Source organism: Sphaerodactylus townsendi, linkage group LG15 (genome assembly GCF_021028975.2).
Source record: "Sphaerodactylus townsendi isolate TG3544 linkage group LG15, MPM_Stown_v2.3, whole genome shotgun sequence".
Taxonomy (NCBI): Eukaryota; Metazoa; Chordata; class Lepidosauria; order Squamata; family Sphaerodactylidae; genus Sphaerodactylus; species Sphaerodactylus townsendi.
In genome coordinates this window covers 33891875-33916091 of record NC_059439.1, presented here as the reverse complement: position 1 = coordinate 33916091, position 24217 = coordinate 33891875, and the positions used below count along the sequence as shown (strand labels likewise).

Genomic DNA, 24217 nt, shown 5'->3' with positions numbered 1-24217 from the left:
AGGGGGCATTCATTGAAAATGCTGGGGGGAAGAATTAGAACTAATAAAAGGAAACACTTCTTCACGCAACGTGTGATTGGTGTTTGGAATATGCTGCCACAGGAAGGTGGTGATATTGCCACTAACCTGGATAGCTTTAAAAAGGGCTTGGACAGATTTATGGAGGAGAAGTCAGTTGCTATGGCTACCAATCTTGATCCTCTTTGATCTGAGATTGCAAATGCCTTAACAGTCCAGGTGCTTTCGGGGAGCAACAGCCATGAAGGCCATTGCTTTCACATCCTGCACGTGAGCTCCCAAAGGCACCTGGTGGGCCACTGCGAGTAGCAGAGAGCTGGACTAGATGGACTCTGGTCTGATCCAGCTGGCTCTTTCTTATGTTCTTAAGGCCATTGCTTTCACCTCCTGCATGTGAGCTCCCAAAAGGCACCTGGTGGGCCACTGCGAGTGGCAGAGAGCTGAGACTAGATGGACTCTGGTCTGATCCAGTCCAGCCTGGCTCTTTCTTATGTTCTTAAGGCCATTGCTTTCCACATCACCGCATGGCAGGCTCCCAAAGGCACCTGGTGGGCCACTGCGAGAGTAGCAGAGAGCTGGACTAGATGGGCTCCTGGTCACGATCCAGCAGGCTCTTTCTTATGTTCTTAAAGGCCATTGCTTTCACCTCCTGCATGTGAGCTCCCAAAGGCACCTGGTGGAGGCCACTCGCGAGGAAGCCAACGAAGAGCTGGACTAGATGGACTCTGGTCAGATCCAGCTGGCTCTTTCTGATCTTCTTAAAAGGCCCACTTGCTTAGCACCACATCCTGCACGCTAGAGCTTCCCAAAAAAAAGGCACCTGGTGGGCCACTGCGAGTAGCAGAGAAGCTGGACTAGATGGACTATGGTCTGATCCAGCTGGCTCTTTCTTATGTTCTTAAGGCCATTGCTTTCCACATCCACCATGTGAGCTCCCAAAGAGCACCTGGTGGAGCCACTAGAGTAGCAGAGAGCTGGATTCTAGATGGACTCTGGTCTGATCCCAGCTGGCTCTTTCTTATGTTCTTAAGGCCATTTGCTTTCACATCCTGCATGGCAGGAGGCTCCCAAAGGCACCTGGTGGGCCACTGCGAGTAGCAGAGAGCTGGACTAGATGGACTCTGGTCTGATCCAGCTGGCTCTTTCTTATGTTCTTAAGGCCATTGCTTTCACATCCTGCATGTGAGCTCCCAAAGGCACCTGGTGGGCCACTGCGAGTAGCAGAGAGCTGGACTAGATGGACTCTGGTCTGATCCAGCTGGCTTGTTCTTATGTTCTTAAGGCCATTGCTTTCACCTCCTGCATGTGAGCTCCCAAAAGGCACCTGGTGGGCCACTGCTTGAGTAGCAGAGAGCTGGACTAGATGGACTCTGGTCTGATCCAGCTGGCTCTTTCTTATGTTCTTAAGGCCATTGCTTTCACATCCTGCATGTGAGCTCCCAAAGGCACCTGGTGGGCCACTGCGCAGTGAAGCAGAGAGCTGGAATAGGAATGGACTCTGAGTCCTGATCCAGCTGGCTCTTTTTCTTATGTTCTTAGAATGGCCATTGCTTTCACATGCCACCTGCATGCCAGCTCCCAAAGGCACCTGAGTGAGCTGGGCCACTGCAAGTAGCAGAGAGCTGGACTAGATGGACTCTGGTCTGATCCAGCTGGCTCTTTCTTATGTTCTTAAGGCCATTGCTTCCCACATCCTGCATGTGAGCTCCCAAAGGCACCTGGTGGGCCACTGCGAGTAGCAGAGAGCTGGACTAGATGGACTCTGGTCTGATCCAGCTGGCTCTTTCTTATGTTCTTAAGGCCATTGCTTTCACATCCTGCATGTGAGCTCCCAAAGGCACCTGGTGGGCCACTGCGAGTAGCAGAGAGCTGGACTAGATGGACTCTGGTCTGATCCAGCTGGCTTGTTCTTATGTTCTTAAGGCCATTGCTTTCACCTCCTGCACGTGAGCTCCCAAAGGCACCTGGTGGGCCACTGCGAGTAGCAGAGAGCTGGACTAGATGGACTCTGGTCTGATCCAGCTGGCTTGTTCTTATGTTCTTATGTCTGTATATGTATACAAAGTACATGCCCAGGAGCGGCAGCGCCTCCTCTGCTCCGCGGCCGAGAGGCGGCAGGCGAGGCAGGAAGCCGCGACGCGCCAGCCGCCCTCCTCCTCCTCCTCGTTCTCCGCCCCGCGGGGAAACTCCAGCAGCCTGGCCGGGCATTTCCGCGTCGCCGGGAATGGCAGCGGCCCCGTGAAGCCGGCGTCGGGTGGCCCGCGGGCGCCGCGCGCTCCGGATCAGGGTAGGGGGGGGGGGCGCCCGGTTGGGGGGGGGGGAGAGGGCGGGGGGCGCGGGGCGGGAGACCGGATCGGCTGGAGAGGGTGGATCTCCTCTTCCCTGGGAGGGGGATCCCGCCCTCCTCGGGGGCAGGGCTTCGGAGGAAAGGAAACTCAGCCCGCTTTCCTCTGGGGTTGCAAAACAAGAGGAAAGTTTTCAGCTCGGGCACGATTGCCAGTTATTAACTTTTCTAGCTTTTACTCCACCCGTGTCAAATTTCCGCTTGTGGGGAACTTGCGCGGGGCTGTGTTGTACTTTTGCAAAAGGTCCAGGAGAATGTTGACAAGTTTATTTTTTGTTAGGCTGATCATACCCCTAAGCAGTTCCTTCCCCTCCTGGTTTTTGCAATGGGGTTGAGGTAGGGTTGCCAGCTTGCAGGTGAGACCGGGGGATCTCCCACAATCTGAGCAGAGATCAGCCGTCCTTGAGAAAACAGCTCCTTTGGAGGCAGGACCCTTATAATATTAGATCCCACTGAGCTATCCACCCCAATCTCAGAGAGGGCAACTTTGAGAGGGCAATATTAGAGAGGGCAATATTAGATCCCACTTTGAGAGGGCAATATTAGATCCCACAATATTAGATCCCACTGAACTATCCACCCTCAACCCAGAGAGGGCAACTTTGCTACAGGGTCAGGGAGTCAAGAGATAAACTGCTTCTGGACCTGGAGGTTCTTTTAAATTGGGATTGCGAGCCTTAATCTGTAGGCTGTAAATAATAGGATTGTTAAATTAAAAGCATCAAGAAGTTTTCTCACCTCCCCCTTCCCTAACGACCTCTTTAATGGACTTCCTACAAGTTGTATTACTATTGTCTTACAAATGGACTGTTGTGTTACTAATGAATGCACTTCACAACTTCATTTGTAGGCCGTCTATAGGGCTTGTAAATAGAGTCACACCCTTTTAAGATCTATTGGTGGTTTGGGATGATGTGGCAAGCGTTGGTCAGGGGGATTATATCTAGTGATTAAAATACATTCCTAACTCAATGTTAGTACTACAAGATATATATAACCAGTCTACTATATATTATGACTACCATTCTGGGACATTCTTTCCTTGATCTTTCCTTTATGACTTCACACGCCACATAAATAACAAGACTTTTCCCTGAGACTTTAGCCTCACGGGAAACCGGATTATTTCCATTGTCCTATGGGGATAAAATACCAAATGACTTTATCATGGACTTGGAGACACCTCAACTCCAAACTAACTCTTTCTCACATTCCTTTAAAAAAGGGAGGGAGGAATAACAGTATAATAAAACAAATAACAAAAGCCAGATTCCCAGGCACAAGCACACCATCATGGGATCGCCACGATGCTGAAAATCAATCGGCATTACTAATCAATAACACCAAGTCCATTTATTACTTCAGAATTCAAGACCGAACACGTTGCAAACCACGTAAACTGTGAGGGCATCTTTAAGCAAATAAAACCGGAGATTTCAGCCGACATACTTTCAAACATATCTTTACCATCATGAAGACTAGAAACTTGTTTTAAAAAAAAAGAATAAGGAAGTAGACAAGTTGAACTTTTCTAGAGCAAATATTGTGTCTCTGTAAAAGGGTAGAGTAATGACCTTTACCATGAAAAGGGTAGAATGTGCATAGCTCTACCCATAAACTTGGGCCCCTTCCGCACATGCGGAATAATGCACTTTCAATTCACTTTCAATGCACTTTGCAGCTGGATTTGACTGTGCGGAATAGCAAAACCCACTTGCAAACAGTTGTGAAAGTGTGTTGAAAGTGCATTATTCTGCATGTGTGGAAGGGGTCTTGGGGCTGTTTATCTCTTTGCTTGTGCTTCAGTGTGGTTTGCCCCCCCTCCCCCCCGCCAATGCTTTACAGTTTCCCTCGCCTACCCTCTCTCTTTCCACTCCTGTATGGATCCTTGCAGGAGCAGAAATGTGAGATCTCCATGTCTAGTGGTCACAGGGTGGGAGTAGGATCTTTGTGCCCCAGGTCTGCATGATCACACTCAGCCGATCTAACCTCGTGTGGTTCTTGTGAGGATAAAATGGAGAAGGGGAAAATGATATTCTAAGCCACTTTGGGTGCCCCTTTGGACAACAGCAGGGCATAAATATAAAAACAAATAATTGTTGCCTTTTCAAGCGAAAACACGACAGAGATCTTTCCTCTTTTTCAACACATGGTTTCCCCCTGCAGCTTATTTGCTACCTAACAGCCTCCGTTATCGCAGAAGCAGAGTGTGACGCCAAGACCGGAGCCTGCGGTTTCCCACCATGCCGAGCGGCGGCAGGACCCTGGACGAATTCGCCGTGCCCGAGGAGGCCCAGGAGATGATGACTCTGCACCGTCCCCGGATTGAGCAGCTCTTCCGGGTGGAGTTGAATGTTCTCGGGGTGCTGGAGTTGGCACCGAGTCCTAACGGGGAGCCCCAGGAGGCGAGGAAGATCTGGCTGCAGCTGCAGGGGAGCAGAGAGAATCTGCAGAGGGCAAAGGTCAGTGAACTGAGCCAAAGTTGGGTAGGGAGTGAATGGTTCTTGGAACAAATACAGATTATGGGATGGGTCCAGCATTCCCTTTTACCATGTAGGTCCCGGGAGCCTTTTTGGATGGTCCAAGGGGATCTCTCCTCCCGTTTTTACTGGCAGAAAAACCAGTTGTATCCAACCCTATATACAACGTTGGCTCTTTGGAGGTCTTTCATGTCAACGACACCCTGATCCTTTTAACTGGAGACACCAGGAATCAAACCTTCGACTTTCTGCTTGCCAAAGAGATTCTCTGCCACTGAGCTAACTTAATAGCTACAATTCTAAAGTTGCTCTAGGTCACAGGTGTCAAACTCGCAGCCCTCCAGATGTTATGGACTACAGTTCCCATCATGCTGGCAGGGGATGATGGGAACTGTAGTCCATAACATCTGGAGGGCCGCGAGTTTGACACCTATGCTCTAGGTTGTTTGGTTTGTGATATCGTGAACGTTCTGCCCTGTTCTTCTAGGAATACATCAAAGGCCGCTGTGCCCCGGAGCTGAACGAAGAGGTTTGGTACCCCAAAGACATGCAGTGCATCTTTCTAGGGGCCCAAGGGTTGTTCCTCGATTGCCTCACCCAAGGGACATCCGCGGACCTCACTCTTCTCCGCCCCGGCTCCCTTCTGGTCTCAGGCTTGGCCGAATCCTTTGTCATGGCCCAGAGTCGAATCCAGGATTTTGTGGAGAAATACAAAAAGAACCCCAAGCTGGAAGAAGAACGGGAAGCCCAGGTGAAGAGGGCCTTCCAGGAACTGGTGGAGACGTACGCAGATAAATATGCGATGGACCTCTTGATTCTACCCACTGCGGTGAAGGAGGAGTTGCTCAGCTTGGTGAAGGAGGTTCAGGAAGAAGAGGGGGAGCAGAGGCAAAGGAATGGGTGTTGGTCACCCTCGGGATTTAGACAAGACCCTTTGCCAGCATGGGAAACTGAAACTATGGGTCGCAGTGGGCCTCAGTCCCCCAGTAGGCCTCAGAATATCTCTGGCGGGCCCATGGGACTCAGTAGAGTCCGAGAGCAGAGTAGACTTGGAGACTCCGGGTCTGGCTTCCATGCAGGCTTCGCTAGGCCTCAGCAATCTCCTCACAAACCTCAAGGATGTCCACAGCTACAATACTCAGCTAGGCCCGGAGATTTTAGAACCGAATTGCCTTCTGCGGTTGGTAGGCCTCAAGAGCAGACTTTGTCTCAGGTCTCAAAGATGGAGTTGCCCAAAGGTTGTGCTGAAGCGAGGTCCAAAAGCTATTGGACAGGCTTGAACCGTCTACGAGGCTGGTCAGATGAGACATCCCCCCTGAGGGTAACACCCCCCAAGAGTTCCCCAAAGCCCATTCCGGTTGCTTCTCATGAGTCTCAGGTTTTTCCTGGTTGCTCAGACCTAAGAGAGTCTTTGGAGGATCACCCAGAAGAAGAGAAGCATCCTTTTCCTGTGAGGGAGTCTAGCCCCGTTAGCTTGCCTGAAGAAAGTAGCGAGGAGGAGTTGTCCTCATCTTCGTCGGACACCCTGCTGTCGTCAGGGATGGAGAAGGAGTTCAAAATGAGGCTCAACTTCTTTAAAACCATGGGCTATGAGGAGCAGTTAGTCAAAAAGGTACTCTTGGAAGGTGGAGTGCGGGAGGCCCCGTCGACTATTCTGGATAGGGTTCAGATGGAGGAGGCAGGCTTGTCCCAGAAAGGTGAAGTTGGCCTCCTTCAAAAGGAGCCAGGGGATGCAAAGCACTCTCCGCCACCCCTGGAGAAGATCCAGGATAAAGACGAATACCTCTTGGAAGTCATCAAAGCGGCAGCGGCCAACTGCGGTCACTCGCCTAGCAAGATACCCATGGGGATACAGACGGGCGCCCCACTGGCAGACCTGCTGAGGCAACTGAACGAGAAAGGGGAATGTCAGGATGAGGCCGAGGGGGCCGTCGGGATATCCACCACAAAGCTGGAACATGGAGGCGTCCGAAGGGCGGCCATCTTGAACCATGAAGAATCTTTGCAGCACCGACATCCTGAGGAGATGGGAAGGAACCGCGTGTCCCCTTTCCACGAGGGTGCCCGCGTCCCACCTGCCGATGCGGGTGTTCCTCCGGACATACCCCCCAACGCTAACTCCTTTTTCTCGACATGGGACGACGAGGAGAGCCGTTCAGCGGAAAGCTCTAGTCTCGTACCCCCCAACCTTGGTTCTGTTTCTACGGTAACCGGGGCCCAGCGCTTTGAAGAGGCGCTCAAGACTCAGTTCAAACTCAAGTTGGCCGACACACCGGGGAAGAAGACTCTCCGGCGGGTCATCATTGACGGCAGCAACGTCGCTATGATGTGAGTATTGGCTCTTCTTTCTTTTGGTTGGGGGAGGCTCAGAATTTGGATCCGCTTCTTCCATTTGGCATGGTCTTTAGCATATGACCCTACCTCGATGACCCAGGGCCCCACGCCCCTGACCCCAGTGATGTGAGAGGGATAACTGTATATCTGCATGGGATCAGTGCTGTTAACCGGCAGAGGCGGAGCTACAAGGGGACGGGGGTGCGCATGTTGCACCGGGCGCGCGCTGGGGGGGGGGGACGCAAAAATTCAGGTTTGTGTTTTTTGTATTTTTAGTGTTTTTTTCAGTTTTTGGCCTGCAGGGGTCGCAGCTTTCAGGCTAGCAGCACCAAAATTTCAGGGTAGCTTTAGGAGACTATCCTGAGGATACCACCCAAGTTAGGTGAGGTTTGGTTTAGGGGGTCCAAAGTTATGAATTCCCAGAGGGGGTGCCCCATTGTTTCCAAAGGGAGCTAATAGGAGATGGGGACTACACTTTGAGGGTCCATAACTTTGGGCTCTCTGAACAAAACGTCACCAAACCTGGGTGGTATCATCAGGGGAGTCTCCTAAAGATACCCTGAAACTTTGGTGCTGCTAGTGTAAAAACTGCGCCCCCTGCAGGCCAAAAACAGAAAAAACACTAAAAAATACAAATAATTGCAAACAAACCTGGTGGAACGCTCTCCCTCCAGCCGTCCGGGCCCTGCGGGACCTCGGTGAGTTCCACAGGGCCTGTAAGACGGAGCTGTTCTGCCGGGCCTTTAGAGGTACTGGCCGCTGATATGGTGCCCCCTCCCCTTGGCTTCCTCGGCCTGACCTTCGACATCCTGGGTCATTGCCAACTCCATGACGAAAACCGCCATGCCTCCCTCGGGCGCTTGGTAGCCTTGAGGAAAGGAATTTTAAAATTAAGCTGTTGGACGCCACTTATATTCTTATTCCTTCGTTAAATATTGTTTAACTGTCGCTGCTTTTAATGTTTTAATTCTGTATTGCTGCTTTTATCTGTTGTACACCGCCCAGAGCCCTTCGGGGATGGGGCGGTATAAAAGCTTCAAAAATAAATAAATAAATAAACATGGCGGGGAGGGGGGACTCAGATTTGGCACTGGGCTCCATTTTCCCTAGCTATGCCTCTGTTAACCAGACTAACGTCCATGTCCTAGTATTTCCTGCAGCGGCCATTTGGGGTCACCAGTGGAATTTTGAAGGGTTTCTTGATTGGAAGTGACGTGATTCTTGCATATCTGAGTCCTCCTTTCTGTCGTCATAGGCATGGCTTGAATCAGTTCTTCTCATGCCGAGGCATCGCCCTGGCTGTACAGCATTTCTGGGACCGTGGTCACCGGGAAGTGACTGTTTTCGTTCCGGCGTATCGGATGGAACCGGATTCCAGCGTGAGAGGTAAGTGGCCGGCTGGTACCAACTAAAGAAATCTTAGTGAGTTAACCGCATGATGTTTGATTGATTAAATCTGCATTCTCTGCATATGATAAAACCCTGATTTTTGTTGGATGGTTTACAGACATATTAAACTGGGAAAAAACATTTTGGAAGGGGCATTCCACTTTATGTGAAAAAGGAGACACACCCCTTCTAAGGTGGGGTCAGAGGCCAGCACTTTCCCCACAAATAAGATAATCAACGTTTCTTAAAATTCTGCTGCTCAGTTGGTTGGAGCAATTTAGTTTAGTTCTTAGTTTATTCGATTTAGTGCCCCGCCATCCCTGGCCAAAGCTGTGCTCAGGGTAGCTTACAAACATGTTTAAAACACAATGAAACAACCTCAGTAAACAAGTGATTAAAACATTCCCAATAATATCAGCAGTGGTGATTGAAGACGCCCAGGGGCCAAGATGGCGCTATGGACTGGCAATGTCAATTATAAGAAGACGAAGAGTTGGATTTATATCCCTTCTTTCTCTCCTTTAAAGAGACTCAAAGGGGCTTACAAACTCCTTTCCCTTCCCCCCTCACAACAAACACCCTATGAGGTAGGTGGGGTTGAGAGAGCTCCAAAGAACTGTGACTAGTCCAAGTTCACCCAGCTGGCACGTGTTGGAGTGCACAAGCTAATCTGGTTCACCAGATAAGCCTCCACAGCTCAAGTGGCAGAGCAGGGAATCAAACCTGGTTCTCCAGATTAGAGTGCACCTGCTCTTAACCACTATACCATTCTGGCCCAGCAGAATAACTCGGTCATATAGGCTGAAATCTCTCAGGGCCCTAATATCTGCTGGGAGTGAGTTCCACCAAGTAAGAGAACTATAGTTGGGGACCACCAGCAAATTACTATTGGAGGGTCCTTTGTGGGCGATATGATGAAATGTAGTCCTAAAGATACAATGGTCCCAGACTGTTCAAGGCCTTAAACTAGCACCTTTAAACTTGGAAGTTAGCACAGCTGATTCCTCCATGCCGTCTGTCCATTCAGTTCCCTTGAGCCCCAAGATAGCTTTTTGAGGTGGTCAGAGAAGGCTCTTCCTTCCCAGAGTCAATTTCCACTTAACCAAAAATGTGACTCTGGTGCTGTTCCTGGTGCCCAAACTTCTACTCCAGCTCTTCTTTTTCCACCCATTTCGCAAATCACAGAGCAACACTTCCTGTTTGAGCTGCGCGAACTGAGCATCCTCTCCGTCACACCTTCCCGTAAGGTAGATGGGAAGAGCATCATGCCATATGACGACAGGTAAGCTGAGGATAACTGAAAAGATGGTCCACGTGATAAATGTCGCCCGGGTCACAACCGGCTATGCAGATAGGCTGGCCTCAGTGAACTTGCTCCTTGGCCATTGGCTGACTTGCTGTGAGGTCACAGAATGTTTAATCAATGTTTAAAAAGTTGAGGGGGGTGGATGGTCGTTCGTGAAATGAAATGTTGAAGCTCAGTCTGAATATCCTAGGGCACAGGTGTCAAACTCGTGGCCCTCCAGATGTTATGGACTACAGTTCCCATCAGCCCATGCTAGCATGATGCTGGCAGGGAATGATGGGAACTGTAGTCCATAACATCTGGAGGGCCGTGAGTTTGACACCTATGTCCTAGGGGAAGTGAAAGACTGGGGTAGCCTGAAGGAGATTAAAAATTTTAATATAAGACTTAGAGGCGGGAGGGTTTCTGGTGTTGCAGGGAGCTTAGAGACGCAGGAAAGTTTAGGTTTTTCAAGGCAAGAGACCATGACAAACAGGTGGGTTGCCATTGCCTGCCTCTACATAGCAAACCTGGACTTCCTGGGTGGTCTACCATCGAAGTACTAACTGGAGCAGCAGTGGCGTAGGAGGTTAAGAGCTCGTGTATCTAATCTGGAGGAACCGGGTTTGATTCCCAGCTTCCGCCTGAGCTGTGGAGGCTTATCTGGGGAATTCAGATTAGCCTGTACACTCCCACACTCCCACACACGCCAGCTGGGTGACCTTGGGCTAGTCACAGCTTCTTGGTGCTCTCTCAGCCCCACCTACCTCACAGGGTGTTTGTTGTGAGGGGGGAAGGGCAAGGAGATTGTCAGCCCCTTTGAGTCTCCTGCAGGAGAGAAAGGGAGGATATAAATCCAAACTTCTCCTCCTCCTCCTCCTCCTCCTCCTCCTCTTGTTCTTGTTCTTCTTGTTCTTCTTGTTCTTGTTCTTGTTCTTCTCCTTCTCCTTCTCCTTCTCCTTCTCCTTCTCCTTCTCCTTCTCCTTCTTCTTCTTCTTCTTCTTCTTCTTCTTCTTCTTCTTCTTCTTCTTCTTCTTCTTCTTCTTCTTCTTCTTCTTCTTCTAACCAAGACTAACCCTATTTACCATGTTTCCCTGAAAATAAGACCTACCCTCAAAGTAAGCCCTAGCATGATTTTTCAGTATTTTTGGAGGATGCTTGAAATATAAGCCCTACTCCAAAAATAAGCCCTAGTTACAGATTCCCTGGCACAGCCCCCACCCTGCGCCCCCGCCTGCCCCCGGAACGCCCCCGGAGCCCCCCTACCCCCTGGGCGCTATGCCCCTGGGGCGCAAAAAATAAGACATCCCCTGAAAATAAGCTCTAATGCAGTGATGGCGAACCTTTTCGAGACCGAGTGCCCAAACTGCAACCCAAAACCCACTTATTTATTGAAAAGTGCCAATGCGGCAATTTAACCTGAATACTGAGGTTTTAGTTTAGAAAAAACGGTTGGCTCCAAGGCACACATTACTCGGGAGTAAGCTTGGTGGTAGTCGGCGGCTTTGCTTTGAAGCAATCATGCAACGCTTTGAATGGGTGAATCAGAACCCTAGGAGGGTTTAGAAGCAAGCCCCATTGTCAGCAACCGAGCTTACTCCCAGGTAAAGGATTGTGCTTTAGTTCTTCCCATGAAAATCAGTGGGGTTTAACAGAACAGGGTTACCTACATGTCGTGCCCAGCCGCCCAGGCCAGCCTAGATGTGTGTGTGTGTGTGTGTGGGGGGGCAATTCCCCCCCACATGATGAACTCTGTGCATGCGTGCCCAAAGAGAGGGCTCTCAGTGCCACCTCTGGCACCTGTGCCATAGGTTCGCCATCACTGCTCTAATGCATCTTTTGCAGCAAAAATTTATATTAGACACTGTCTTATTTTCAGAGAAACACGGGAGCTTCTGAGATCTTCCAAGATCAGGCTAAGCCTGGCGCCTCTAGGTCAGGGCAACGGTGTCTCTATTCCCAAGGAAAATAGAGAGCCCTTTACGAAAGGTGAAATAGACTCCACAGATCCCACTTCCTGACTCACAGTAATTCTGCCCCCAGATTTCTAAAAAGGGTCTTTGCAAAGAACGGAGGCAGGAGAGAGAAACTCTTTCAAGACAAGGATTCGAATCTGGTAGAAATAGTCAAGCCATCAATGATTCACACCGTCCCTTTCGGAGGGCTGCGTATTCCCCGACAAGCACCAAAGCTGTGAAATGTTCCAACTATATATATATATATATATATTTTCCTGTTAGCAAACCTTTTATTTATTCCTTTTTGCCCGAAACTGGAGTGTCCACGGGGTTTTCCCCAGACTGGACTTTCCAGGTTCCTGGGTGCCGCGGCAAAGTTTTCAAGAGGTGTTGCAGAGCGAGCGGGCTGGGCTCAGAAGCAGGAAATAACTCTCTTGGCAGGTGTGGGGTGTGCATTGGAGGACTGAGTCATGGAGGGCGGCAGGCTGTGCAGGCAAAAGGAGGAGAGCGCAAACAGAGGAATAGAAACCATTTGTGGGCAGAGTGAGACAGGCAGACAGACTGTCTAAATGCCCCATGTTATAAACTGCATTTATTTCAGTGGCCTTGGTCTGGTTGACCCAGACTGGCATGATTTGAGAAATTTTTCTCTCTTTCTCACAGTACTAGAACCAGGGGGCATTCATTGAAAATGCTGGGGGGGAGAATTAGGATTAATAAAAGGAAACACTTCTTCATGCGACCGCACTTGGAGTACTGTGTTCAGTTCTGGTTGCCAAATCTCAAAAAGGATATTGAAGATATAGAAAAAGTGCAGATTAGGGGAACGAGGATGATTGAGGGACAGGAGCACCTTCCTTATGAGGAGAGGCTGCAGCGTTTGGGACAGTTTGGAGAGGAGATGTCTGAGGGGGGATATGATTGAAGTCTATAAAATTATGCATGGGGTAGAAAATGTGGACAGAGAGAAATTTTTCTCTCTTTCTCACAATACTAGAACCAGGGGGCCTACATTGAAAATGCTGGGGGGAAGAATTAGGACTAATAAAAGGAAACACTTCTTCATGCAACATGTGATTGGTGTTTGGAATATGCTGCCACAGGAGGGGGTGATGGCCACTAACCTGGATAGCTTTAAAAAGGGCTTGGACAGATTTATGGAGGAGAAGTCGATCTATGGCTACCAATCTTGATCCTCCTTGATCTGAGATGGCAAAGGCCTTAGCAGACCAGGTGCTCAGGAGCAGCAGCAGCAGCAGAAGGCCATTGCTTTCACATCCTGCATGTGAGCTCCCAAAGGCACCTGGTGGGCCACTGCGAGTAGCAGAGTGCTGGACTAGATGGACTCTGATCTGATCCAGCTGGCTTGTTCTTATGTTCTTATAATGTGGTCACATCTTGTCACATGAATTTTGAACAGGTTTTATTGTTACATGTTGAAATTGTTTTTAGGTTGTATTGGATTTTATTGCTTCTGTGAGTCTTGCATTGTCACATGCCCTGTGACTTTCAGGGAAAGGGTAGGATACCAACACATATAAATAAATAAATAAAAATAAAAAGAGTTTGGATGCACACCCTGCCTTTCTGTCCTGTAAGGAGACCCAAGGCGGCTTACAAACTCCTTTTCCCTTCCTCTCCCTGCAACAAGACACCTTGTGAGGTAGTTGGGGCCGAGAGAGTTCTGAGAGAACTGTGCCTAGCCCGAGGTCACCCAGCAGGCTTCATGTGCAGGAGAGGGGAAACAAATCCAGTTCCCCAGATAAGGGTCTGCCACTCATGTGAAGGAGTGGGGAATGAAACCTGGTTTTTCAGATTAGAATTCACTGCTCTAAACCGCTTCGCCATGCCAGCTTCAAGCCAAACACATGCTCAGCCATGAAAACACGGTCCCTCTCTAAACACAGTTGGCATTACCAGCTCCTGAGGCAATTACTCATCTGTCCCTTAAGTGAGCCACTGTTCACCAAGTTGTAGGGTGTGCTTTCCATTCAAGTGGGGCCCACTTTGCAACATTACGGCATTCCTTGGTCGAGGAGTCGGTCAGAGCGGAGTTCTTGACCACAAATTGGCTTGAAACCTGGCCAAATGGCAAAGGTCTTGTCGACATCTCATAACTGTCATCTTTTTTTGTTCCTTTTCTTTACCTCCCCCTGACCCCGCCCCCAGGCTGATGCTCAAACTGGCCGAAGAGACTAACGGGATCATCGTCACCAACGACCAGTTCCGGGATCTTGCGAAGGAATCCAAGAAGTGGATCAAGATCATCAAGGAGAGGTGAATAGGAGCTGGAGAGGGCTTCATAAATAGATCCTGGAGAGCAGCTGCTGTCTTGGTAGCCAATACAGGCCTCGACAGTCCAAGGGATCGGTCCAGTCTAATAGCTCAAAAAATGGAGAGGGGAAACCCAAAGTATAACCAAACAACACGAAACAACCAGAGGTGGGATCTAACCAGTTCTCACCACATCTCTAGAAGTGGTTACTAATTTTTTCTGAGCGCCGAGAAGGGACTGGAGGTGCGTGTGTGCGGCGGCACCACTGTTTGAATCCCACCACCATCGGAACCTGTTATTAAAATTTTTGGATCCCACCACTGGAAACAACCCTATTAAGATTGAATGTTTTCCCCTCTGCTGAACTTGAAGGTAGATATAGAAGACTTCCTCTAAAAGAGTGTGCCTGTCCTTGTGGGGATGGGAGTATTGAGTCATTGGAGCATATTCTCCTTGGCTGAAAACTTCATAGCAATATTAGAGAATCCTTGTTGAACAATATCATTGCATATTTCCGAGAGAGAGAGATAGGAATATCCTTTTCTCACATATTTTGGCGGATAAGAATCATAAAATTACTCTCAAGGTGGCCAAATTTGGATGGGTGATATATAATATTGAGAAAGCTGCTGGAAATTATATTTAAGCATTTTATGTTTATTCCTTCTAAATATCTGAATAATGGGGTGCTGTGTGGTTCCGGGCTGTATGGCCGTGTTCTAGCAGCATTCTCTCCTGACGTTTCGCCTGCATTTGTGGCTGGCATCTTCAGAGGATCTCTGATCTCTTCAGAGGATATCAGATCCTCTGAAGATGCCAGCCACAGATGCAGGCGAAACGTCAGGAGAGAATGCTGCTAGAACACGGCCATACAGCCCGGAAACCACACAGCACCCCAGTGATTCCGGCCGTGAAAGCCTTCGACAGATCTGAATAATAGCTGAGGCTATATTTCATGCACCCATACATATTACTCAATTGGTTGGTTATAACAGCAGAGGGTATATCAGGATGATATATAAATATTTCATTAGTGAAGTAATGTATATAATTTTTTAAATGCTGGTCTATGACTAATAAATCAATCAACTCAACATGAAACAAAACACTCTCCAATGGCCAGTGTTGTAAGTCAAATGCTGATGAATATAGTGTGGTATAAAGTGAAACAGTAAAACAAGCCAAATTGTGTGTAACGTAAATGACAGAGGAACAAAACAGCGCGTCACACACTGAAGACGGAGAATCAATATATTGGGAAGTACTTTCTATATGGAATTGAAATTGAATTGAAAAAAACTGGATGTACAATTATTGGCTTCAGTAACTGGACAATTTAAATATACATAAATACATTCCTTGAATATATTGATTCTCCGTCTTCAGTGTGTGACGCGCTGTTTTGTTCCATAAAGTGAAACAGTGTCATACAAACATGCAAACTCACAAACAAACCAAGCCCCTCTTAAATCCACTATAACACACGTGGAGCAAATTACATACTACATTATACTCCATGTGTGTTGTAGTAGATTTAAGAGGAGTTTGGTTTGTGAGCTTGCATGTTTGTGTTATACTTGCACTTTATACCACGTTATCTTTATCGGCATTTGACTTACAAAACTGCCCACCGGTCCAGTGTAAGGCAGATTCATATGTGTGAGATCATGTGACATTTCTGGGTTGTTTTTTTTTCCCCTGCCAGAGTGCTGCAGTACACTTTCGTGGAGAACATTTTCATGGTTCCTGATGACCCATTGGGGCGGGGTGGACCCACCTTGGTGGAATTCCTGAAGAAAACCCCCAGGTATGCATTGACAATGGGAACAGACCTTTCACCTGAACTGGGGGGAAGTTGAATAAAAAAGGAAGCAGGTCACCGTGAGAAGGTGGAACCATCTATCCCTTTAAAAATACTGATAAGAGGTGGCTGGAAATCCCTTTTAAAGGCCAGAACTGTGCAGCTTGTGGTCACATGATGATATTGCTCCATCTCGTGGCCACCGTCTGAATTGGGGCTTCAAGCTTGGTTTGGTGCTGAGATGAATGTGGGCATTCAGGCTAACTCTAAATAATTCACATTTCTTTACCCTTTTCCCCAAAATCAGTTTTGCAAATGACTCTTCACACTGTTTACATCCTTAAGTTGTTTGTGTGAAGAGCATCTCCGTGTAATCCCCTAGAAACAATTTTACTCCACAAGGGATGCCTAGAAGAATTGCTACTTTCAGTTCTGATTTTTGAAAAAGTCACTTTGGGATAATAAGAACCACCTATTCTTGAATTCAGTGGAAAAACACATCATGTTGAATGTCAACATTTCGGTGTCTTTTAAAGCATATCAACAAGAATTAAGGTCTAGGTTCTCTTTTTAAAAATCCTTTTCGAAATTCAAGATTCGTTTTTTAATGATATGTCAGGTTTAGATCTTGAAACGTCCCCGGATTTTTTTTTAGTTTGGATTTATATCCCCCCTTTCTCTCCTGCAGGAGACTCAAAGGGGCTTACAATCTCCTTGCCCTTCCCCCCTCACAACAAACACCCTGTGAGGTAGGTGGGGCTGAGAGAGCTCCGAGAAGCTGTGACTAGCCCAAGGTCACCCAGCTGGCATGTGTGGGAGCGTACAGGCTAATCTGAATTCCCCAGAGAAGCCTCCACAGCTCAGGCGGCAGAGCTGGGAATCAAACCCGGTTCCTCCAGATTAGATACACGAGCTCTTAACCTCCCACGCCACTGCTGCTCCTTTATGTTATTTGGTCAAGTGATGTTTCAGTCATGTATACTGTAAGTACCGTAACCCAATCAGACGGTGAACATTGTTCCATTTTGTTGGTTCTGGTGGGTTTTCCGGGCTGTGTGGCCGTGGTCTGGTGGATTTCGTTCCTAACGTTTCGCCTGCATCTGTGGCTGGCATCTTCAGAGGTGTATCACCACGGCCACACAGCCCGGAAAACCCACCAGAACCAGTTGGATCCGGCCGTGAAAGCCTCCGACAATACATTATTCCATTTTGTGCCCCGTTGCAGGACCAAGCCTGCCAAATGCCATACGTTTGCGGGCCGGGCCACTCAGGTGCCGGTACCTGTTCGTCCCGCTTCACAGACTGAGGTCCTTCGGCTCCGAGACAGAGTGCCAGCGAGTGGCATGGGTGGGGATTGGCGAAGGAGGCATCAGGAAATCAAAGCCGAGGAAGAGGAGAAGGAGACAGCCCGGCCTGCGGCAGAGACAGAACGGCTGCGGAGAGAGCTTTTGGAAATCTTTGTAGGCCAAGACAAGAAGATTGATTTTGTCCTTTTGCGGGATCCTTGCAGCTGCGACCTCAACTTGCTTTCAGAGGCAGTTCTCAGCCTCGGTTTCTGAGCCGCCGGACTTGTTTTAATCCCTCCCCCGCCCCCACACGCACACACAAAAAGGGGGTGCATTAATGGAATTCCTGGATGGGCTTGAATGTCAGGTCTTGGGTGCCAAAAGCCGTCTCTCCGCGAGAAAAAAAAATCCAGGGACGTTTCTCCTACGTGAAGTAGGAGACGTTTTAACTACTCCCGCTGATGTGAACGTCCGTTGCCTTCTCTATCCGAATCCTGGACCAAAGAGCGCACCCACCCACCCACCCCCCCCCGCCCCGCGAAACCAGCCAGTAGAAAAAGCGTGTCTTAATTTTCATGCGTTGTTTTAAAATGGATCTTCTATCTGGCACCTGGTCCCTAGAATGCAGACCTTGCAAACAAGAGGCAGGATTGAGCTACCATGTGCCGTGAGGTCGGTACATAGCCAAAGGCTCGACAGACAGCAATACCCCCTTGGCACTGTCTCCTTTCTCAGGGCATCGCTCCAAACCGTGGATGGAAACGGACTTCTCTGTCATGGCTGCCTTATCCCATGGAATTCTGGGGAGGGAATTTTGACACCATTCTCAACCTAGAAAGATGCCTCAGTTCTAGACCAGAGTTATCTATTTTTTTTTAAAAAGAAAATAGTCCCCCTTTGACAATGTTGAAAAGAAAATTCAAGATTATCCTCTGAACAAAAATTCTAAAATGCTGAAGTTGTCCCCTAAAGAGGAAATCCCCCCCCCCATTTGCTTTGCAATAATTTTAAAATGGAATTTTGATTCCAAGAAGTGGTAATAAATCTGTGTGTCTACTAACTAGCCATTTGTGTGGATCACGGAAAAATGCAATTTCTCTTAACAAGCACACACCCGTAAACGGTGTCGTTTTAATGTTGTTTTCATGCCCCGTGTTGTTAGCCTGAAGACAGGAGCACGTTTGATCATATGAGCAGCTGCCCACAAACTTCCTGTGATCACCGATCACGTGAACAGTATCAGATTTGTTCCACATTTAGATATGGGCAAAGTACATAGTTTTATGGAAAGCATTTTCGAGTTACTCAGTGCCTGAAACTCAATTCAGTCCCACTATGGCTAAGTGGCAGAACATCTTGGCATGCAGAAGATGCCGAGTTCTATCCCAGCATCTCCAGGTAAAGTGACCTGGCAGAAGGTGATGTGAAACACCTACCGTGTTTCCCCGAAAATAAGACAGTGTCTTATATTAATTTTTGCTCCCAAAGATGCGCTATGTCTTATTTTCAGGGGATGTCTTATTTTTCTGTGTTCTGTTCGTCGGGCATGCTTCCAAACAAAAACTTTGCTATGTCTTACTTTTGGTGGATGCCTTATATTTCGCACTTCAGCAAAACCTCTACTATGTCTTATTTTCAGGGGATGTCTTATATTTGGGGAAACAGGGTAGGACCGTGTACAATGGCTGCCACTCTAAGTAGAAGAGTTTGGATTCATACCCCTCCTTTCTCTGTCTCTGGACAGCTTACCAACCCTTTCCCTTCCTCTCCTCACAACAGACACCTTGTGAGGCAGGGGGGACTGAGAGTTCGAAGAGAACTGTGACTAGCCCAAGTTCTCCCAGCAGGCTTCATGTGCAGGAGTGGGGAAAACATCCAGTTCACCAGATACGAGTCTGCTGCTCAAGTGGAGGTGGGGATCAAATCCAGATTAGAATCCACCCCTCTTAACCACTACAATACGCAGACTTGATACACTGAAGGCCTCAGCAGTAGTAGTAGGCAATTTTGTGTGTGTTTGTGTGGAAATGAGAGAATCAACAGGCGACAGATTATAATCTAGTCTCAATTATAGAACCGTTGGTGAATACTTCAAATGGTGGGGGGGAGGTGGATCAGCAAAAGGGTACAGAAAAAGGGGGTTGATTTTTTTCCTACACTACTGCTTCCCTGATTGAAATCCTTCATCCCCTTTTTAGGAGAGACCAATATAGATACTCTAATATGGACATCTTGTCCCTACTGGGAAAAACCAAGGTGGGGAATTTTCATCGGGGAAATAGTACCGGGGGGGGGGGGGGATTTAATCCTTTCTCTTTCACCTTTGATCTCAGCAGCTTTGAATTAACATATTATAAATGTGAGGGTCCAGTCAGAACTTCAACATCACGGGTAGCTTGTATGGAAGAAGAAGAAGAGTTTGGATTTATATCCCCCCTTTCTCTCCTGCAGGAGACTCAAAGGGGCTTACAATCTCCTTGCCCTTCCCCCCTCACAACAAACACCCTGTGAGGTGGGTGGGGCTGAGAGAGCTCTGAGAAGCTGTGACTAGCCCAAGGTCACCCAGCTGGCCTGTGTGGGAGCACACAGGCTAATCTGAATTCCCCAGATAAGCCTCCACAGCTGAGGCGGCAGAGCAGGGAATCAAACCCGGTTCCTCCAGATTAACCTGGTTCCTCCAGATTAGGATTTTGACCTGTGAACTCTGGGGTTCTGTGCACCCTTTACTTTGGCCTTCTGGTTGGGTCGTTCTCCTGCATCAACAGCCTCATTCCCAGTCTGGGTGCTGTCCCCCCCCGCCCCCCCCCCAAATCCTAGGCTTCTAATTGAACCCAGCCCTTTTGGGTGCTTCAACAGACTTAGCTGGTGCAGTGTTTTAACTGGGTGTTGAGATGTGGAGTCTTTCCGCACCTTCCCTGACAGGTTCAAGAGGGTGAGCATTTTTTGTGCAAGCCCATTTCTGTTTCCAATTTACCTCTTCAGTGGGAGAAAGCAAAGAAGGACAAGAGGTTTCGAACTGAAATTATCAACGAAGTTGTATGATTTGCAGCTCGTCGTGGCTCCCTTCCCACCTCCACTTGTGTGAGCCGGCACAAGGGGTAAGAGCCCCGTAGTGCAGAGGCGTAAGCTGCAATACAGCAGTCAAGCTCTGCTCACAACCTGAGTTCGATCCCAACAGAAGTTGGCTTTGGGTAGCTCAAGTTGACTCAGCCTTCCATGCTTCTGAGGTCGGAAAAATGAGGACCTGGCTACCTAGGGGTAAAGTGTAGATACTGGGGAAGGTAATGGCACCCCCCCCCCCCCCCCCGTAAACAAACTCTGCCTAGTAAACGAGACAAGACATAAGAACATAAGAACTAGCCTGCTGGATCAGACCAGAGTCCATCTAGTCCAGCTGTCTGCTACTCGCAGTGGCCCACCAGGTGCCTTTGGGAGCTCACATGCAGGATGTGAAAGCAATGGCCTTCTGCTGCTGCTGCTGCTCCTGAGCACCTGGTCTGCTAAGGCATTTGCAATCTGAGATCAAGGAGGATCAAGATTGGTAGCCATAGATCAACTTCTCCTCCATAAATCTGTCCAAGCACTTTTTAAAGCTATCCAGGTGAGTGGCCATTACCACCTCCTGTGGCAGCCTATTCCAAACACCAATCACATGTCGTGTGAAGAAGTGTTTCCTTTTATTAGTCCTAGTTCTTCCCCCCAGCATTTTCAATGAATGCCCCCTGGTTCTAGTATTGTGAGAAAGAGAGAAAAAATTCTCTCTGTCAACATTTTCTACCCCATGCATAATTTTATAGACTTCGATCATATCCCCCCTCAGCCGCCTCCTCTCCAAACTAAAGAGTCCCAAACTCTCCTCATAAGGAAGGCGCTCTAATCCTTCAATCATCCAAATTGCCCTTCTCTGCACTTTTTCTACCTCTTCGATATTCTGTTTGAGATGTGGCGACCAGAACTGAACACAGGACTCCAAGTGCGGTCGCACCACTGCTTTATATAAGGGCATGACAATCCTTGCAGTTTTATTATCAACTCCTTTCCTAATTATCCCCAGCATAGAGTTTGCCTTTTTCACAAGACATCACCCCATGGTGCACATGGGACTTTTTTTACTCGGTTGAAACCTCCCCGTTTTGTTCTCCCGTCTGTGATAAACAAACCAAAGCAAGAGAAGAGTCAGGGAAGTTGCTACCTTTTTATTTCTCCCACCACAAGGAGCCATGCCACCCTCCTGGCCTCAAGAGCTGGCCAGCGGCAGAGGGATGTGGGTAGGGGGCGAAGGGCTGCGGGTGACCTTTAGAGACCGGCAGAACAGGATGGGCTCTTGGCCCAACCCCAGGCGGTACTGCCACCAATACAGCTTCTGCCGGGGTTGCAGGATCACCCGCAACGGTTCCTCCTCTTCAGCGACGTCCTCCCAGTCTTCCTGTTCAGTCTGCAGCCCGATCCCGCCATAAACAGCAGGGAGCGAAAACTGAGACCGGAGAAGAGAGACGGCCAGCGACTGGGAATCCAGAGAGCCAGAGACGGAGAACTTTTGGCTGGAGGCCATCTTGGAATAGCCTACTTTGCGGGTGATGTCATGGCTGCTGGGCATCGGGAGGTCTGTGGCGTTGGAGATCAGTTTCAAACACTCCCAAATCCCAAAGGCCGGCCCGTAAACGACAGCCAAGCCCCCGGGGAAGAACGAGACCACGTCGGGGCGGACGGAGAAGACCTCTTTGTTTCCTGCTGTGGAGAACAGGTGGCCCCGAAGGCCGTTTTCCGCGTCCATCCTGAGGCAGGTGAGGTGAGCGGAGCCAGACCCGTAATAATAGAGTCCATCCTTAAATTCGGGCTCCAAAGCGGCCTCCTTAGCTGAGCTGCCGGTGACCAAGTCGGCAACGGAGAGGACCACGTTGCGAGTCAGGAAAAAGACGAAGAAACGGCCGTCGCAAAAGGCGTAATGGTCGCCCCCTTGGCAGGTGGGGTGCAGCGGGAGGGCACCGGCAGACGGCTCCGAAGTCAGGTCCAGGACTTTGAAGAACGTGTCCCCCCGCAGGAGGTATATGGCCGAACTGGAGGGGTCTCCCACATAGTGGTCCCCGCCACGACAGGCTGGGTGCAGCTCCCACACCTTGATATCCTGGTCCGAGCAGAAGTCAAGAGTCTGAAGGAAGCAACCCAGGTCCGAGCGGACAATGAAGGTACCGTGGCGGGTGGCGAAGACGTCCGTGCCGGGAGAGTTCGTCCGGGAGACGATGGTAGCCATGATGTTCTGTGGTCGGGGTAGGGAGGGGACATAGAAAAAGGTTCCTATCAATAATCAGGCATGGCAGGTAAACGGAACCTCCACTTTTAGAGGCAGTAGATCCCTGAATAAAGTATATACTTCTGACTTTAAAAAAAAAGTTTAAACAGCTATTGGAAGTTTTGCAAGTTTATGAGATAGTTAGGAAAGTGAAGGCCCATAACGTGCCCACTCTCCCTTTTGGAAAACAATAATTTCAAGATGCATAGGCCGCATGCATTTAGGGGGGTCTTTGTGGCAGAAAAACTCCAAGGCTGATTTTTTTTTAAAAAATAATACATATAGGTGAAAAGTGTCTCATAAAATCTGAGTTTTCTGCATAGGAATAATTTCGAGCAAACTGCCTCTGAGGCAGATACAAATGTCAAAATTGCATCACTTAAGTTATCCCCTGATGAATGTGTAAACCGTCCACGCCACCTCTAAGGAGATACAGAAAAGCAGTTTTCGTTTTTTAATCTGTAACTGGACATCTACACCTTCAAGGTACCATCAGGTGATGTAGCAAGGAAAGTATGTACATTCAGGGGTAAAAAAACCATTCTTTCTGCAAGTTCCAATTTATTATTATTATTGCTATGATTACTACGACCACTATTACATAACTATTATTACCACTACCACCATTACTATTATTACATAATAATAAGGAAGGAAGGAAGGAAGGAAGGAAGGAAGGAAGGAGCAAAAGAAAAAAGATAGATAGATAGATAGATAGATAGATAGATAGATAGATAGATAGATAGATAGATAGATAGATAGATAGATAGATAGATAGATAGATAGATAGATATGGTTGGTGGACAGGCAGACAGACAGTTGGGGGACACATTAATCCAGAGCTGGGAAATAAACTGGGGTGTGGGGGGGGGGGGGGGGGGGGGCCTGAATCCTCTGGGTGCCCCCGCCTGCTTTCTGTCTCTCAGCTGTATTGGTGGACCGGGGCTCAGCCCTTTCAGCTGGGTCAGGATCAGCCCCTCCAATCCCAGCGGGGATAGGGGGTGGGAAGGGGCTGCAACCAAACCTCCTCCGAGCCCCCCCCCCCAACGGCTACCCCCGGGGCCCTTCCTCCCTACAACGAAGCGTCGCCCTTTCTGCACCCAGCCATCGGGGGGGAGGGGCATTGCACACGCCCACCCGGCCCGCTGTGGAACCGAGGCCGGACCCTCCTCTGCAAATCCCCGGGGCCGCCCTCTCCCCAGCCCGCGGCCCCCCTGCAACCGGCGGGCAAAGGGGCCCGTCAATCACCTCGGATCGCGCAGCGTCGTCGTCCCCGGCAGGCTCCGGGCTGTGCGCAGCGGCTGCGCTTCCGGACGGAGGGGGCCGGGCCGGGCTGACCCGCTTGGCTCCTCCCCAGGAGAGGGGAGGGGAGGCTGCGGAGGCGCCGGTCGCCAACTTGGGCCGGGAGGGCGCCGCCTGGGAGCGCTTCGGGGCGCGGCGGGAGTCAGGAGCGGTGCTTTTGGGAGGGCATTTTTATCCCCCCCCCCCTTCCAACAAGACAATTCTTTCTTTCTTTCTTTCTTTCTTTCTTTCTTTCTTTCTTTCTTTCTTTCTTTCTTTCTTTCTTTCTGTCTGTCTGTCTGTCTGTCTGTCTGTCTGTCTGTCTGTCTGTCTGTCTGTCTATCTATCTTGTCTGTCTGTCTGTCTGTCTGTCTGTCCCACCAACCATTTCTTTCTTTCTTTCTTTCTTTCTTTCTTTCTTTCTTTCTTTCTTTCTTTCTTTCTTTCTTTCTTTCTTTCTTTCTTTCTTTCTTTCT

At 48.9% G+C, this 24217-nt stretch overlaps 2 protein-coding genes across 2 annotated transcripts in view; one reads left to right on the top strand and one right to left on the bottom strand.

Moving 5' to 3' along the window:
• The first annotated feature begins 2152 nt into the window (after window positions 1-2152).
• Window positions 2153-18041, top strand: LOC125445354 (NEDD4-binding protein 1-like). The gene is made up of 8 exons (XM_048518403.1): window positions 2153-2305; window positions 4529-4824; window positions 5330-7170; window positions 8432-8562; window positions 9751-9847; window positions 13978-14085; window positions 15789-15890; window positions 17110-18041. Exons 2-8 carry the CDS (start codon window positions 4606-4608, stop codon window positions 17441-17443), a joined length of 2832 nt encoding a protein of 943 aa, XP_048374360.1. The 5' UTR covers window positions 2153-2305; window positions 4529-4605; the 3' UTR covers window positions 17444-18041.
• Window positions 18042-21346: 3305 nt separating this feature from the next.
• The window catches only part of LOC125444360, a 7358-nt gene continuing 4487 nt past the window's right edge, over window positions 21347-24217 (bottom strand). The window contains exons 3-4 of the mRNA XM_048516769.1: window positions 23709-23916; window positions 21347-22427 (exon numbers count right to left, since the gene is read on the bottom strand). Of these exons, the coding sequence (XP_048372726.1) occupies window positions 21408-22427; window positions 23709-23916 (1228 nt within the window). The 3' untranslated portion in view covers window positions 21347-21407. The remainder of the gene's footprint in view (window positions 22428-23708; window positions 23917-24217) is intronic.

Bases quoted from the DNA above. Each gene is read 5' to 3' on its own strand.
- LOC125445354 (XM_048518403.1), top strand. From the start codon at position 4,606: ATGCCGAGCGGCGGCAGGACCCTGGACGAATTCGCCGTGCCCGAGGAG. The intron at 7,171-8,431 runs GTGAGTATTGGC...CTGTCGTCATAG, and splicing joins GGCAGCAACGTCGCTATGAT to GCATGGCTTGAATCAGTTCT. The intron at 14,086-15,788 runs GTGAATAGGAGC...TTCCCCTGCCAG, and splicing joins ATCAAGATCATCAAGGAGAG to AGTGCTGCAGTACACTTTCG.